This window comes from Hemitrygon akajei, chromosome 13, assembly GCF_048418815.1.
Source record: "Hemitrygon akajei chromosome 13, sHemAka1.3, whole genome shotgun sequence".
NCBI lineage: Eukaryota > Metazoa > Chordata > Chondrichthyes > Myliobatiformes > Dasyatidae > Hemitrygon > Hemitrygon akajei.
In genome coordinates, this window is record NC_133136.1 from 105,342,955 (window position 1) to 105,361,089 (window position 18,135).

At 39.0% G+C, this 18,135-nt stretch overlaps 1 protein-coding gene across 2 annotated transcripts in view; it reads right to left on the bottom strand.

The window, feature by feature from the left end:
* antxr2a (ANTXR cell adhesion molecule 2a) overlaps positions 1-18,135 on the bottom strand; it is a 226,464-nt gene that overhangs the window by 128,176 nt on the left and 80,153 nt on the right. For both annotated transcript variants that reach the window (XM_073065216.1, XM_073065215.1), the window contains exons 8-10: positions 15,845-15,905; positions 8,349-8,447; positions 4,960-5,029 (exon numbers count right to left, since the gene is read on the bottom strand). In XM_073065216.1, coding sequence (XP_072921317.1) covers positions 4,960-5,029; positions 8,349-8,447; positions 15,845-15,905 — 230 coding nt within the window. The remainder of the gene's footprint in view (positions 1-4,959; positions 5,030-8,348; positions 8,448-15,844; positions 15,906-18,135) is intronic.

Genomic DNA, 18,135 nt, shown 5'->3' on the forward strand with positions numbered 1-18,135 from the left:
GGTTAAAACACTGAGCATCTGTTGGATAAGAGCCTGAGGGTCTACTGGAACATGCCTGAAGCAACATTCCCAAAGGCCTGGATGATACATTTGGGGAAGCCCAAAGCATCATTTTAAGAGGCCTGAAGTGACTGTTAGAGGAAATTCCAGACATCTGCCAGCAGAGCTGGAATCAGTCAGTCATCAGAGAAAACCGTACCTGCAAGTATAATGGCAAATGGGCCAGCTAAAATTAGGAAAGGCTTATGTACGTATTTACTTAATTGAAATAAATTGATTTATTAGTCACTGTCATTAATTGCAGCATTAATTATTTCAAATCTTGCAGATTTGGTAAATAACTTTGACCCAATATGCTTCTGAAGTATAATTTACCAAGATATTAACTGTTTGAAATAAAGAGTTACACTTGCACAACAAACCACGATTTCAGATCAAACTGTTTAGTCTAATAGCATTTCTCAATAACACCTGATCTTGATACTAGATAAGAACTTAGCTTCTGTCTTTTGGTCACCTATTTGGTTCCTGTCAATCTGATGCACCTTCCTTTGTTTGAGATATATTAGAAGTTGAACTTACTTTATTATGATAACAAACGGACAAAATATTATTTTCCAACAAGAGATCTATGTTTAAAGAGGATAGTTAAAACAATACAATTGCATTGTATTGCTTTCAAACTGATAGCATGTAATCATTTAGTCTGTGTGATTAAACAGCCTCTTAATCCAACAGTGAGACACCTTACAGTGGTATGAGATTAACTTCACAACCAATTATGTAGTAAAATTTCTACCATCTTTATGCTGCTTTTAGTCAATAGATCAGTTTCATCTAGAGAATTTTAGACTATTAATACACATGGGGTCAGAGTTTCTGGCATTATGCTGGAAGCACAGGGTTAATTACGTCAAACTCATTCTGCTTTAGTTTAATTTTCAAGTAATTTGTGTAGTTTTTTATCATTTACTTCAATTTTAGTTGCATTAATTTATTTGTCAGTACGAAATACAATTAATTAGTTAAAACCAATGGCAGTTCTAATAATAGACAAGACCTCATCCCAAGCTTTGCCTTTAATTTGGGGTCATTGTTGTCACTTCGACCTTGCTCCTGGACTCAAAGGTGTGCTGAACCAACAAACATATGTCCTCTGAACCCATCCACTTAAGTAAGGATCTACTGGGACAACAGACAGCAAATCAACATAATGGGCCTAGTTCACCAAAATAGGGTTCCTCTTTAATCTACCTATACATCAGAATTACAATTAGTACCAATTGTCTACTACTTTCTAAGGAGAGAAAATAAGTCAGAGACTACATGCTAAACAAAGCTGCTGCTGGTATAATTCAGCTATCAATGTAATTTTGACCCTATAAGCTAAAAGAGTAAAACTCAAGCTGGGATTTCAATGTTGTTCAACCATTAAGTGTTCTACATTCTCTGATCATTTCTGAAAACATATATTTATTCAGAACATTTGCAGAGATGTAGAAAGGAGCAACAATACAGAAGTACAGTGAAGATTGAACACTAAACAAAGATCTATACAACTGACAAGCTGCAGTAACTGATTTCTCACCATTGGTTATTCAAGTTGTTTATACAAATAATATAAACTTTTTTATTCATTTTATTTTTTTTTAAACATCTTCCTCCTCATCAACCTTCCAGTCATAATAACAGCAGAATCTCATGGATAGCACAGTTGCTGAATTGTATTTCTTAGTCTCACTTTGTCCACCCCATTAGCCCTTTGTTTTCCTGTCCGAGAAAACGAGACTACATTTGTATGGCCATGTTTTCAAAGCTACTCATTACTCCAGTCAGCATCCAGCTAGACAGAAGGAGAAAAAGATGCAAGCACTAATGAAATGACAGTTTCAATTAAGTTCCTGAAGTTTAATTAATGCTGCAAGCTTTCAAAAATATTGGCATATTTTTCAGTGTCATTAAAGTATGACATGAACCTTTTGAGGAAGAAATAGATTTCAAATAATAGCATTTTGATCACAATGCTTAGTTTACAGGACCTCAGTGGCACCAACTTGGTTTTTAACCTAGAGGAATATTTCAACAAGGAAACCTGCACATTCAAAATTCAGATATAGAAACTCCATTATAAAACACAAGTATAGCAAGAAGGATTTATTTTTGCATTGGATTCAGAAATAAAGTTTATTCGTTTAAAGTGAATCTGCACTTTACCTGTTGACAATTCAAATTTTGTAGTTCCAAATATAATCCTATCCTAGCCTGGAAACCGTAGAATAAAACAATGAAAAATATAATAAAAATCTTTAAAGAGGTTGAAAAGCTGTTGTTCGCTTTATTCCTCAGATAAACAGTTTTAGAGGCATAGAACGATATAGCACAGACACTGACCCATCTAGTCTGTGAGAAACTATTAATCTGCCTAGTCCCATTGACCTGCACCCGTACCGTAGCCTTCCACACCCTCCCATCCATGTACCTATCCAAATTTCTCCTGAACATTGAAATCAAATCCGCACCCAGCACTTCCACTGGCATCTCATTCCACAATCTCACTACTCTCTAGGTGAAGAAGCTCCACCTCATGTTCCCCTTAAACATTCCATCTTTTACCCTTAATCAGTTGTAGTCTCACCCAACCTTTGTGTAAAAAGCCTACTTGCATTTACCCTTCCAAATTCTTCATAATTTTGTATACTTCTATCAAGTCTCCCCTCATTCTACACTCTGGGGAATAAAGTCCTAAGCTCTTCAACCTTTCCCTATAACTCAGGTCCTCAAGTCTTGACAATATCCTTGTAAATTTTCTCTGAAACTCTTTCAGTCTTATTGACATCCTTCCTGTAGGTGACCAAAACTGCAGACAATACTCCAAATTAGGCCTCACCGATGTCTTATACAACTTCAACATAACATCCCAACTCCTGTGCTTAATTCTCTGATTCACGAATGCCAATGTGTCAAAACTTTTCTGTAACTCTACCTTCAAGGAATTATGGATCTGTATTCCCAGATCCCTCTGGTGTACCGCACTCCTCAGTGCCCTACTACTCACCGTGTAAGTCCTACCATGGTTTGTCCTCCCAAACTGCAACATCTCACACTTGTTTGCATTAAATTCCATTTGGTCTTTTTGTATTGATTTTTCTAGCTGGTCCAGATCCCACTGCAAGTTTTGATAGCCCTCCTCACTGTCCATTACACCCCCAACTCTTAATATCATCTGCAAATTTGTAATCCCGTCCAGATTAACAATAATTCCATCGAGTGAAGATTACTGGGGCAATTTGTAATGCCCCACAGAAGCCTCAAGCCTAACAGTCCCAAACTAAATTCATCTGTTTGTCTAATTAATGGGGAAACTTAATAGCTGCTTACGAAGCCTTACAAATTCGTCAACTTGTAATACTGACATTTATATGACAAAACAGAAAATTGCGCAGGTATTTCTGTTCCAAAAAAAAACATGAACCAATACAGTCATCTGCAACCCACAAACCTGTTTCCAGTTATTAGGGAAGTGGCAGAAGTTGTCTTTGGCAATACTGCTTTTTTGTTCACCATAGCTCAGTGTGGATTTCAAGTCAACAAAGTTCTAAATACCACTGTAGCCTCAGGATTGTATGCAAGTGAGTCTGGTATCAGGGATCCTTTGTGAAATTGGAATCAAGGGAAAGAGCTCATTACTTGCCAGTACAAAGGAGAATGGCTAGTTTTCCATGGTGCCCATTATTTCAGCACTTGTTACAGCACCTCTTCAACTTAGGGTCTTAGGTCCAGGTGTCTTCATCAATGATCTTCCTTCCACCATTAAGGTTTGATGTGAAGTAGTCTATGCATGTTGCAAAACTTGGGTGACAAATGGAAGGTAACACCTACAACCTCAAGGTACCAGCAATCTTCAACAAGATAGATCAAATCTCCCCCCTTGTCATTTAATGATAGTTCATCACCATAACATTGCCAAACACTCACAGCCAACATCCTCCAAGTCTTCACTGCCAAGTAGCCACAAAATTGTTCAGTTTACAAAAGCAGATCAGAGTTTCGATCTTCTGCGTACAATGGCTTACCTCATGATTTCTCAACTATTTACAAGGCACAACTCAAGAGGGCAACCAAATATTCTCCAGTTGCCTGGAGTTCCATCAACATTCAAGAAGCCAGCAGGATTCTGGTCAAGCAACACACTTGGTTGCTACCCATTCCCACTTTAAATATTCATCCTCTCTCTCTCATCCATCCAACCACTAATATACAGACATGGTTCCACAATACTCTGCTGTAATTTGTCATGTCCTCTTCAAAACTACCTTCATAATTTCCAGTCACCACCACTTAGATGGCAAAGGAAAAAGGTGCATTGAATGCACCCCCCCCCCCCCCCGCCCCACTGCACTGCACGCCATCCTGACTTGGAGTCTTGGAAATAGTCATGGAGTCTTGGTCAAAATACTGGAAGCTCTGAACTAATAGGACTGCAGGAGCACCTTCCTACATGAACTAAAAAAGGCTCATTGTCACCTTCTCAAATTCAATTAGAAACCAGCAATGAATGTAGAAATGCTTTTCTATTTCTATCAGTTCTCTCAGGTGACAACCTTCAGAACTGACGCGTCCTTCATCTTTAAAGTACTGGCAAAACAGAAAATTGCATTAGGTCAATTAGAGTGAAGTCTGCTACAAAATAGTCACTTACTAGTTCTGACATGTCCTGGAAGTTCACCTGAATAGGTTGGAGAAAACTGCATTATCCTTTATTGTCTTCTAGCTTGAATTTTTCACATGTTAAATACAGCAGATATATTCGGATTCAGACAGAAGACAGCAAATTGCAAGGAAATGAACAATAATGAAATGGTAAGCAGTGCAGTACAGGGTGAAGCCAAAGATTTGATAATATCCTGTCAAATACCTGGTTTATTTATAATTAGAGATCTAAACTAATTGAATACTTACTGCCCCACTTCTTGCAATGTAGGTGCTGGGCACAGCAGGTAATTATCCATCACGTTGATACTTCTCTCATCTGGAAAATAAATCATTGGATGAGCTCCTTAGACTGAACTGTTTAATGAACTGGTGAAAAAACTTGCTTCCAAAGATATTAAATTTAACATTTATTTTAAGAAGCCCATTAAACTTTGAAGCAAGAATGACATGGATGCACATCAAAATTACACATACATTCCGGAAAATTAACCTCTATGAATTCATGTATAACAAAACAGGGAGTAAATTTGATGGGGCCAAGATAAAGAAAAATAAAGCATATTTGATCATCTGAAAGAAATTTACATTTTATCAGAATAAAATTCAAAACTATGAACTTCTGTGTCCCCTAAATTGGAAAATATTCTCCAATTTTCTTTCTGCGCTATAAAGAGTTTCTATACAGTAAGCATCACGTTAGGACATCTGTAACATAACTAACACCTTTCCAAAAGACTAAAAATCAGTATCACCATTTACTATCCAACATCAGGAACATGATGAACAAACCGTAAGATGCATAAAGGTTTCCAAAATAATATCTGCATATTCAGAAAATTATCACACATCTCTGCACCACGTAACTTCCATGTGTCATAATTCTTTGCATCCCTGTATCTATTGTTACCATAGCTAATTCTTATCTTCACATCTGTAACAAAGAGTTCTCGCGTTATGATATGATAAAAGGAAAATCAAGCAGCTACCTGTGTAAAAAGATTCCCTAAAGCTTTGCTGAACTAATTTTCCTGAGGCAAAAATGTTCAAATATTTATGAACTCACAAGTAAATTTTAATTCTAAAATTGAAATTTCAAATTACTTAATACTGTAGTGAACCTGATATTCCTTCGTTTTTAATGCTTTTAGTAGTTATTTTGCAAGCTACACTTTTGTTCTATCCCACTTCCAACCCATGCTCTTTGAATAGCTCCTGAACTACCAGCGGCCATCACTGGACACATCGGCATTCTTCCACACCAACATTACCTGCAGTTGACTACTTCAGATCTGGATAGACTACTTCCACAAACATCCAAAAGTGAAGCCTGTGTTTTATTTTGGTCAGAGCTTAGGGAGGAAAATTGGAGGCATTTTTTTCCCTTGCTTCAATGCGCTTCCTTCTCCAGTTTCTACAATTCTCTTATGTCCCTCCCCTTCTGCCTCCTATCCATTCATTATTCTTCTTCATCAGCTCCCTTTGTCCATTTTGTTTCCCTAGACACCTTCACTGCATTGTCTCCATTATCTTCCATCCACTCCTTCTTCAGTAAACTCACATCATCCTCGTCCTTTCTCCTTCTATTCCATTGTCTACAGCTGCACGCCCTTTCCTAAAGGCTCTTCTTCCCTCTTCGCTCTGTCCTCACCTCATATTATTTCCTCTATTTAATCAACTTATTTCCTTCTTGTCATTCACATTCCCTTGCTCTCCTTTTGCCTCCCCATACTTCATCCTTTCCTCTCTCCTCTTCCATTTCCATGTAATTTTACTTTCTCTACACTATACACCATCCATACACCATCTCCACCTCTATAATATCCTTTCCCATCACCATTACTTCTCATTGACAAATCCTTCAGACTCCATTTCACTGCCCCTCCTCAGTGTTGATAGCTTTGGTGTAGAATCCCCACCACCAGTGGTGAGCTATCTCGCGGCTGTATAAGACATCAGTCTTCACCTACTTTCACAGTGATTGTGTAAATTAGGTGGGGCTTAGCCCAGTGATAGGACTATTAACTTTACTGGTAATGAAAAATAATCTAATTAAAACTACTAGGTTTAATTTACACAAAACGATCTGCGAAGTGTTAATTCCTTGACGTTCATAAAGGGACAAATTCTGTCCAAGAACAGTTCATTATGGCAATGAAAATAGTTAAAAAGGTATAAAAAGGACAAACTACCACTGAAATGAGTAACAGATTATGTATTTAAAAGAAATAAGAATGCTACCAATGCGACTACAGTACTATAAAACTACATATTAGTTCTTAACAATTATCAACAAAGGAATTCATCCAGTGTATGCTGCTATTTTCATTTGCTTGACTGTAAATGAACAAAATCAGTGTAATCTAGATAATCAAAATCGCCTAATGTAGATAATGGACTGCCTTCATATAATGTTTTCAATAACTGCATCCTCCAAATTTTCATTTTCATTGTAACATTCAAGGTGATTGTTGATACCTTCAAATTCTTTGTAGTCCCTAACATGGTGAAATCGTTTCATATTTACTCACGGCTGTTTCTGTCATCTCCAAGTCTGAATGCTTGAAACTACAGTGAGCAAAACCATTCTAAATTGTCTCACTGCTTATTACTCACTAATCATCAGTGTCAAAACTCACTGCTTATTGAACACAAACACACACAACTGACACTATTATAAAAATGTTTGCTCTAAGCATGGTGTAGTGTCTAACAGCCAATCAAGTTCACATGACTGGTGCTAGTTAGAAACTGTTCGACAAAAGCTTCCTGTCTTCATTAAGCAACACAGGGTCGCAAATAAATGAAGGGGACCCTGGCTATTTTATTAATTACTTTTTGTTCTTTAAGAATTGTCCAAAATCAGTGGCTGCCTTGATTAACCAATGTTCCAATTAACCAGAATCAGGCAAAATATTTAAAGGGACCATGAGGGGGGACTTCTTCACTCAGAGGGTTGTGAGAGTGTGAAATGAGCTGCCAGAAAAAGTGGTGGAGTGGGTTCAATTATAAAACTTAAGAGATGCACAAATGGGAGAGATATGGACGGCTAAGGTCCAGGTGCAAGTCGATGGTACTGAACAGTATAAGAGTTTGGCCTGGACTAGATGTAATGCTCTATGTCTCTATATTTCGAGAACAGCAGTCATGCCTTAAAGCTATGAGCAAAAAATCAAACTGCTGGAGAAACTCAGTGGGTCAGACAGCATCAGCATCATGATGCAGAGACTTGATCCGAAACAACACCTATTCAGCTGTCTTCACAGATGCTGCCAGACCTTCTGAGTTTCTGCAGCAGACTGGTTTTTGTTCCAGACTGCAGCATCTGCACATTCCTATGTCTCTCTTAAAGCTTTGAAATTATTGATAGCACTCAGCAGCAGAAACTCCTACAAATTTCATCTATACATAGTGAAATTATCGTTTTTTGTTTGGTGCCCGACATTTCTGCTAATTTTGTCCAGCAGCTTACGTTAATTGAACTTGTAAATTAAACAATGCAGTGCAGGGATGGGACTTCCTCTCTATTAAATGGATTATTGTTAATCCCGAAGAGCACAGATGTTCCGCAAACTGAAGATTGCAACTATAAATCTATATTGATGCAGAAATAACGATAAATTTATTGATATACTTACTTATAATGGTGGAGGCATTTATGTAATAGCGGCATACAATCGAATCTTCCTGTCTGCCTGCTCTAAAGCCATTTCCCCTCAGTACAATCTCAAATTTTTCTGTAAATATGAACATGACAACTCATAATTAGACAAGAGCAATTTGGAAAATACTGCATCAGTCTTGATTAAAATAATGATAATAGTCAAATTACAAATAAGATATTCTGTTACAGATTGAAAAAAGTAAATAACACAATTACATGAAGTGATACCAGTTACTGGTTGGGGGAAGGAACACTGATGGTGTGATAATGATATCTGGTCTTCCTCGAGAGCTGCACTCTCTTTTTTTTAAATCAATGTATCAATCCACAAATTGTATATTTTCAATGATATTTCCCATAATTGAGTAATATGCAACTAACAGGTTGGAAATCTTATTAACTCTCTTGCCAGGTAGATTTTCATTTCAAATTTACAGGTCAGGTAATTCTATAAAAAAAGGATTATAGAAGACAAATTCTAATTCTGAAAACTTTTGTAAACAAAAAAATTCCATTTGAGAAGATACTCAAATTTTTAACATTGAATCAAGATAAAATTAAACTTGAAACTATCATCATCAGCATCATTATTTTCCGTGACGTATGACATGGACAATCATGGTCTTTCCATGACTGTGATTGTTCCTGGCAAATTTTTCTACAGAAGTGATTTGCCATTGCCTTCTTCATTACAAGATGGGTGACCCTAGCCAATATCAATACTCTTCAGAGACTGTCTGCCTGGCATCAGTGGTCACATCAGAATCAGGTTTATCATCACCGGCATGTGTCGTGAAATTTGTTAACTTAGCAGCAGCAGTTCAATGCAATACATAATATAGAAGAAAAAAAGCAAAACAAAATAATAATAAGTAAATCAATTACAGTACACATATATTGAATAGATTAAAAATCATGCAAAAAACAGAAATAATATTGTTTTAAAGTGAGGTGGTGTTCATGAGTTCAATATCCATTTAGGAATTGGATGGCAGTGGGGAAGAAGCTGTTCCTGAATCGCTGAGTGTGTGCCTACAGGCTTCTGTACCTCCTGCCTGATGGTAACAGTGAGAAAAGGGCATGCCCTGGGTGCTGGAGGTCCTTAATAATGGATACTGCCTTTCTGAGACACCACTCCTTGAAGATGCCCTGGGTACTTAGTAGGCTAGTACCCAAGATGGAGCCAACTAAATTTACAACCTTCTGCAGCTTCTATTGGTCCTGTGCAGCAGCTTTTCCATACCAGACAGTGATGCAGCCTGTCAGAATGCTCCCCACAGTACATCTTTAGAAGTTTTTGAGTGTATTTGTTGACATGCCAAATCTCTTCAAACTCCTAATGAAGTATAGCCGCTGTCTTGCAATCTTTATAACTACATCGATATGTTGGGACAAAACCAGGATTTGTGATGGGCACCAACTTCTCACATGACCCCATCTGCTCCCATGGCTTCACAACCCTGATGGGTGGGGCAGATGACCTGCAGGCTAGCAGAAGGAAGTAGTGCCTTACCCCTCCTTTGGTAGAGATGTATCTCCACCCCAACACCCGTTTAAACAAAAATAAAATAATATACCAGAATATAGGCGAATGATAACCAAGAATGTTTATATTCCAGAAATTACTTTTATTTTTATTTTTATTGAGATATAACGCAGAACAGGTCCTTCCAGTCCTTCGAGCTGCGCCACCTGGCAACCCCAGATTTAACCTTAGCGTAATCATGGGACAATTTACAGTGACCGATTAACCTAACAACAGGTATGTCTTTAGACTTCGAGAGGACACAGAACACCTGGAGGAAATCCACGAGGTCACAGGGAGAACATGCAAACTCCTCACAGACAGCAGTGGGAATTGAACCCGTTTGAAAGTAAAATGAATATCCAAATTTACTTTACAGATGAACATGGGTGTCATTATACAACTATTACTTATATGAGCTGAAAAAGACATTAAGTGTCCTTCAGTAAAAGTTATCTGTCATGGGAAGCAGAAATAGAAAACGGTTAAAAATATCCTGAACTGTGGAATTTGTGGTGCGGCTTGTAATCAGGCTGCTGAACAGTCTAATACATGACTGGAATGTCTGACCTCCTCTCTCTCAACAGAAACCTGCATATACACATCTTCCTCGAAGTTCACATACCATTAGTGGTATTTTTTAAAGACCTCGATTCATACACTGCAGAAATAGACACTTTTTGCCCACTCTGCCCATATCAACCATCAATTACCCATCCATACTAATCCTATTTACCAGCATTTGGTCCTTAGCCTTCAATGCTTTGGTAAATGAAGTGCACATCCAGTTTCAAAGTAAGTTTTATTATAAAAGTTCATATACGTCATCACTAAGATTCATTTTCCTGCAGGCACAGTCAGCAAAACCTATAAAATTAGTAACTATAACAGGATCAATGAAAGGGATCAACCAAAGTGTAGAAGACAGCAAACTGTGCAAATGCAAATATAAATAAATAGCAATAAATAACAATAACATGAGATAAAGAGCCCTTAAAGTGAGATTATTGGTTGTGGGAACATCTCAATTGATGAGAAAGTGAGTGTAGTTACCTCCTTTGTTCAAGAGCCTGATGACTGAGGGAGCTTCGTACGGTGTGAGAAAACATGTCTCCACCATCCAGTGAAGCAGCTCCTCCAGATTACAACCACCCTTTGAGTGGAAGAGTTCTTCTTCCGATCGTTTACCCCAAACTATGCTCCCTGGTTTTAGATACCTCTTCTATGGGGAAGGCCTCCTACATTCTATCCTATATTAGCCCTCATAGTTTTGTATGTCTCTACCAGGTCTCTCCCTAGCCTCTACTGCTCCAAGGAGGACAAATATCTCACAGACTGATTGAGGCAGCCAACATGATCAAGCATCTTATCCACCCTGGACGTTCTCTCTTCTTCACCCTTCCACTGGACAGGAGATACAAACATGCAACATCAGACTCTAGGGCAGTTTTCATCCCACGGTCATAAGGTTATTGAACAGTTCCCTGTAGGATGAAAAGATGGCTTCTTGGGCTCACATTATGGCCCTGCACCTTACTGTCTGCCTGCAATACACCTTGTTATCGAAGACTTCATTCTGCATTCTGTTGTTGCTTTACTTTGTACTATTTCAATGCACTGTTGTCATGAAATGCTCTGTATGGATGACGTGCAAGAAAGTTGTTCTGTGTTCCTCAGTAGATGTGAACCAATTCACCAATGGTCTCTCTCCCTGGCAAAATCAGGTAGAATTAAAGCAAATCTCAATAATTCATCCCGCACACCCTCGCAGCCTTCTCCCTCCACTCTGGTGAGTGCCTGTGGTCCAAACATCCCCGCTCTGGAGCATCCTGCCTCCATGGGGAAGACCACCCTACCCCACCCGACTGTGACTGAAGGTCAGGCTGGGAGACAGCCGGAGCAACTACATCAAGGCAAGGCTGCTGGCCCGGACGGGATCAGCCCCGGGGTACTGAGAGCCTGTGCGAGCCAGCTGTCTGGTATTTTGCAGCACCTTTACAATCTGATCCTGAGTCAGGAAAAGATATTGGTACTATCAAAGACTTCCAGCTTGGTTCCTGTACTCAAGAAGTTGACTCCATCTGAACTTAATGATCACAAACCAATTGCCTTCACACCTCATGTCCTGGCTTACCACAGAGTACAGGTGAGATCTTCATTAGACCCTTTACAGTTTGCCTACCAACCTCACGTGGGAGTGGACGAAGCCATCATCTACTCATTGCCGGCGAGCTCACTCCCACTGCGATGATGCTGGAGAATCAGAGTTTTTGATTTCTCTAGTGCCTTCAATACAATCCAGCCACTTCTTCTAAGCGAGAAGCTACAAAGGGTGGGTGTAGACAAAATCCACTATCTCCTGGATTGCTGACTACCGGACTGATAGACCCTGTTTGTACAGCTGGGTAGTTCTCTGTCTGAGATGGTGGTGAGTGGCACTGGAGCACCATAAGGGACTGTTCTGCTTCTGTTTCTGTTCACACTGCACACCTCAGACTTTCAGTACAAATCGGAGTCCTGTCACTTGCAGAAGTTCTCTGTGACTCTGCAGTGGTCGGGTGTATCAGAGACGGGCAGGAGTCGGAGTACAGGGGACTGGGGGACAAGTTTGTGGAGTGGTGTGGGAGGAATCACCTGCTCCTGAATGTGGCCAAAACCAGGGAGACAGTGATTGATTTTAGGAGGAGGACTGTGACGAGTCCTGCATACATTCTGGGAGAAGAATTGCGGTGGAAGAGGAGTACAAATACTTGGACGTTCACTTCACCAACAGACTTGACTGGAAAGCCATTACCAAGGCTGTTTACGAGAAGGGGATGAGCAGGCTCCATTTTCTAAGGAAGCTGAGATCCTTCAATGTGTACAGCAGGATGTTGGAGATCTTTTACCAGTCTGTTCATCCTTTTACCACCTTCTGCACAACGTGGGCAGCACTCTCACATGATTTAGCTGACTGACACTGACCTGCTCAACATCAACCAAACAACACTAGAGTGGCTGGCTGCTGGTGTGACAAGCTATGATGATGACTAGTCTTGTAGCGAGTGCAGTCTTCTTTGTGGTTTTTTTTGGGGGGGGAGCAGCATCGGTGTTGGTGAAGCAAAAAGACTAAATAAACTCATCAAAAAGGCTTGGTTTGTCCTTGGCTAAAACCCAGACTCTTTTGAGTTAGTTGTGGAGAGGTCACTAAACTAACTTATCCATTATGGACAATCTGTCACATCCTCTCCATGACTTACTGAATAAGCAACAGAGCACCCTTTTAACCAGACTCATTCAATTCCGCTGTCACAAGGTTTGTTACGGAAAATTTTTCCTACCAAATGCAATAAGCATATACGACAGTTCATCTCTGTGTGACAAAAGAGCACACATCATAGTACAATAGTCTGTTTTATTATTTCGTACATTATTATTGCACAGTATTGCACATGGGTAAATTATGGTGTATATTATTACTGTACTTTATTATTAGTTAAGTCTGCACACTGTTAACAGTGTTTTCAAATGTTGCTGCTGTAACAAAAGAATTTCCCACTCAGGATCAATAAAATACTTATCATTATTATTAATATTATTATTGCTATTATTTATATCACATATTTAAAATAATAACACACTTATATGGATTTTTAAGCAAAATAAAACATAACATACAAGTTAAATACCGAAAGTTCAGTTCAGTGAAAACATTTAAACAAGTGTCTTACAGGAGGAAAGAGAGGTAAATGTTTTGGAAGGGAAGTTTTGAACTTGGCATTTGAGGTTATAGTTGCTAATGGCACAGGACTTAAATTCAAGAATATTTGAAAGTCTAGTATTATTGGAGTGCTGATACCTGGCTATAAGAGTGGACGATTACAGAGACAAAGGCATAGCAAGACCATGGAGGGAGTTAACAAAATGAATAAAAATACTGCTTTTCCAGTTTAGCTCAGAAATCAATAGGTGAGTGGGCTTGGCATGTTAGATTATGGCTCAAAATATGACGAGGGCATCAGTAGCAACTGTGCAGAGGCTGGGACACACAAGTGATCCTATAGCGAATAAACTGGGGAGACACCAATATTAAATATGATTATATAGAATAAACTGCTCTGAAGCAGAACATCAGCCTGATCTGTCTAAGCCAGCGTTTAAGTTCCCTGAAACCTCTTCAGAGACTCTGTATCCCATTTTTAATATGGCAACCAGAAATATAAACAGTACTCTAACTGTGGACCAAACAAGATTTAATACCAGTTTAGCATTACCATCCTATTTTTCAATTCACCCATTACAATTAAATTATAATGTTTGCAAACCTCTGGGTGTATTTAAATTCAAATATTCCACCACCCTCAGGATTTTGCTGGCACTAAAATGACAGTATTTTGGGACTAGTGGATGTGACTCCAATTAATATACCTATGAGGTAGTACAATGAACTTCCCAGTGAAGATGACTTTAAAAGGAACGTGAGCCTTGGTGACTTTAAAGAAGAGCAGGAGCTCGGCCCTCTGTGGTTAAAGGAAACCGAGGCCTGAAGGATTTGAAGGGAGTGTGGGCATCAGGACCCCAGAGTGTTTAAAGGAGCATTGAAACAGGGTCTGTGTGTTTTAAAGGAAACAAGATGCCAGTGTGTTTAATAGGAGCATGGGAATACATAATAAATCCATAATAATAATAGAATCAATAAAAGACCACATCAACATGGGCATTCAACCAGTGCACAAAAGACAACAAACTGTGCAAATAATAAATAAATAAATAGATAGATAGATAAATAAATGAGCAATAAATATCGAGAACGTGAGATGAAAAGTACTTGAAAGAGAGTCTATAGGTTGTGGGAGCATTTCAATAACGGGGCAAGTGAAGATGAGTGAAATTATCCCCTTTGGTTCAAGAGCCTGATGATTGAGGGGTAATAACTGTTCCTAAACCTGGTGGAGTGAGGCCTGACGCTCCTGTACCTCTTTCCTGATGGCATCAGTGAGAAGAGAGGACGTGCTTGGTGGTGGGGGTTCCCGATGACTGACGCTGCTATCTTGCGACAACGCTTCATGTAGGTGTGCTCAATAGTGGGGAGGGCTTTAGCTGGTGGTGGACTGAGCTGTTTCTACTGCTTTTTATAGGATTTTCCATTCAAGAGCATTGGTGGTTCTATATCAGGCTGTGATGCAGCCTGTCAAATACTCCCCACTACACATCTATAGAAGTTTGTCAAAGTTTGAGATGTCATGCTGAATCTTCGCAAACTCCTAAAGAAGCAGAGGTGCTGCTGTGCTTTCTTCATAATGGCACTTATGTGCTGAGCCCAGGACAGATCCTCCGAAATAATAACACCGAGGAATTTAAAATTGCTGACCCTCTCCACCTCTCATCCTCCGATGAGGACTGGCTCAAGGACCTCTGGTTTCCTCGTTCTGCAGTAAATAATTTATTTACTGCCTGCTAAACTTCCACTTGCACTTTTCCCATTTAAGCTTTTCAAAATGTATTGCAGAGCGGCAGGAAGTACATTCATTCCTCGAACAATGAAGACACTGAATCTGTCTGCCCCAGTTCATGCTCCATTCATCCAAAGCAACTTCTGGGTGGAGACCTACTCAATGATTTCAAATGCCAGAGGTCTAAAGAGAAAAAGCAGCCCTTATCCAATTAGTGGGCAGAATAAAACAAGTGCAGAATTGGGTGCTTGATAGCTGAAGTTGCTTTGGATGAACGGAGCATGAACTGGGGCAGACAGATTCAGTGTACTTCATTGTTTGAGGAACGAATGTACTTCCTGCCACTCAAACATGCTTTTTCTTGGTTATATGACTGTGAATCTTAGGTAATGCTTTTAAGTACTCTTTAGGCATCGAATATTGGTCCTGGCTCATCCATGTGCAATTTCTCTCCTATATAATCTAACTCTAGACTCTCAATTCCCATAATACACTTTGAAAAATATTACTTACGCCCAACACATGCAGATGATGGCTCCACAGTCAAGATTTCAGTACATGATTTCTTTAATATCTGCAATTTAAAGAAAATAGTCAATAAAGAATCAATCAACACAAGAAAATCTGCAGATGCTGGAAATCCAAAGCAACACGCACAAAGTGCTGGAGGAATTCAGCAGGCCAGGCAGCACCTATGTTAAAGAATAATCAGTCGATGTTTCAGGCTGAAACCCTTCATCAGGCCTCATGAAGGGCCAGAACCCTTCATCAGGAGTTCCAATGACGAGTCTTGGCCCAAAACATCGACTGCACTCTTTTCCACAGATGCTGCCTGGTCTGCTGAGTTCCAAACCAATCAACATAGTCACACATTACCACTGATTCTTTAAAGATAATTTCTTTATTTTCAATCAGCATAGATTAATGTCACCATTAATTGTTTCAAAATTATTCAGATTTATGTTAAAACATTCATGTACAGAAACAAACATATATAGCATACAAGAATTTACTTGAGAGAAAGAAAAATCAAGGGAAAGTTGTATAACTTAGTTCTATATTGAATATTTAATGACCCAATATACTTATGAAGAATATATGTTGCTTTCATTTGTTTAACCGGTAACCGGTTGCCAGACTTCCTTTGCCTTTGTCATATTTCACACTGTGGAATATTTTAATGATTATAAAAGGGTAAATACTGAATTACTCACTCATTATATTTCTCTCCAAACTTCTGTTTCTATTTAATTAAAAGCAGTATTTGAAAGAAGAAAGAGTTATAAAAATCCATCTCAAGTTATTTCAAAGGTCTTTTTTTCCCCCAATTTATCTTTATTTCCCCTTTGAGCTGGGCTGTAAATCAAATTAATTTTATTTTTAATTTAATTGTTGGCTGAATTATGCATTCATACCCAACTAATATCTTTATCTATTTTTCTTAAGATCCCAACAGAAGATGATAAGCCTGCAAAGATTTCGGGGCGCAACAGTAGCGTAGCAGTTAGCGCAACATTTCCACAGCTTGGGAGATTGGAATTTGGATTTCAACTCCAATGCTTTCCTTACGGGTTTGCATATTCCCATCATAACTGAGTGGGTTTTCTCCAGGTGCTCTGGTTTCTTCCCACTATCGAAAGGTGTAGGGGTTAGTAGATTCATTGGTCATTGTAAATAACTCTGTGATCTGGTTAGGATTAAATATGGATGTGCTGCTGGGTGACAGAGCTGGAAGGGCCTGTTCTGCATTCTAACTCTAAATAAATAAACAACTAAAACCCATGAAAGAAGTATTTCAAATGCATAAGTAAGAATGCCTCTGCAGCTACTCTCAACTGCCCAGCAAATCACTTCAAGATAACACAGGAAGAGCTTTCAGGTATTTGAAAGGCTTAATCAGCATAAGCCAAACAAGAAAAGATAGTCATACTGATTTTGTTTTACCTATATTATTACACTTTACGGACTGGTTTGATTGCAGCAAAAGTGATCAAAACTAGAATTGAGAATCAGGTCTAGTGTCACTGGCGTACGTCATGAAGTTTGTTGTTTTGCAGCAGAAGTACACTGCAATGCACAATTATAATGGAAAGACTATGAATTACAATAATTACACATAAAAAATTAAATATGTAATGCAAAAAGAGAGCAAAAAAATAGTGAGGTATTGTTCATGGATTCATTGTCCATTCAGAAATCTGATGGTGGAAGGGAAGGTGGTGTACCTGAAACAATGAGAGTGTGTCTTGAGGCTCCTGTATCTCCTCCTTGATGGTAGCAATGAGAAGAGGGCAGGTCCTGTGTGATGGGGGGGAGGGGGTCCTTAATAATGGATGCCGTCTTTTTGAGGCATTGCTTTTTGAAAGTTTCCTCAGTGCTGGGGAGGCTAGTGCCCACGATGGAGCTGACTGAGTTTACAACTATCTGATGTTTTACCAGTTCTGTGCAGTGTCCAGTCCACACAAAAGAGTGATGCATTCAGTTAAAGGCTCTACACGGTACATCTCTGGTGACATACCAAATCTCCTCAAACTCCTAAGAAATACTGCTGCTGTCATGCCTTCTTTGTATTTGCATCAATAAGTTGGGTCCAGGATAGATCTTCAGAAATGAGGACACCCAGGAGCTTAAAACTGCTCACCTTTCCACTGCTGATCCCTTGATGAGCATTATTATTGTGAATTCCCTTGACATCCCCTTCCTGAAATCCACAATCAAATCCTTGGTCTTACTGACATTGAACGCAAGTTGTTATTGTTGTGACACCACTCAACTAGCTGATCTATCTTGTTCCTGAATACCTC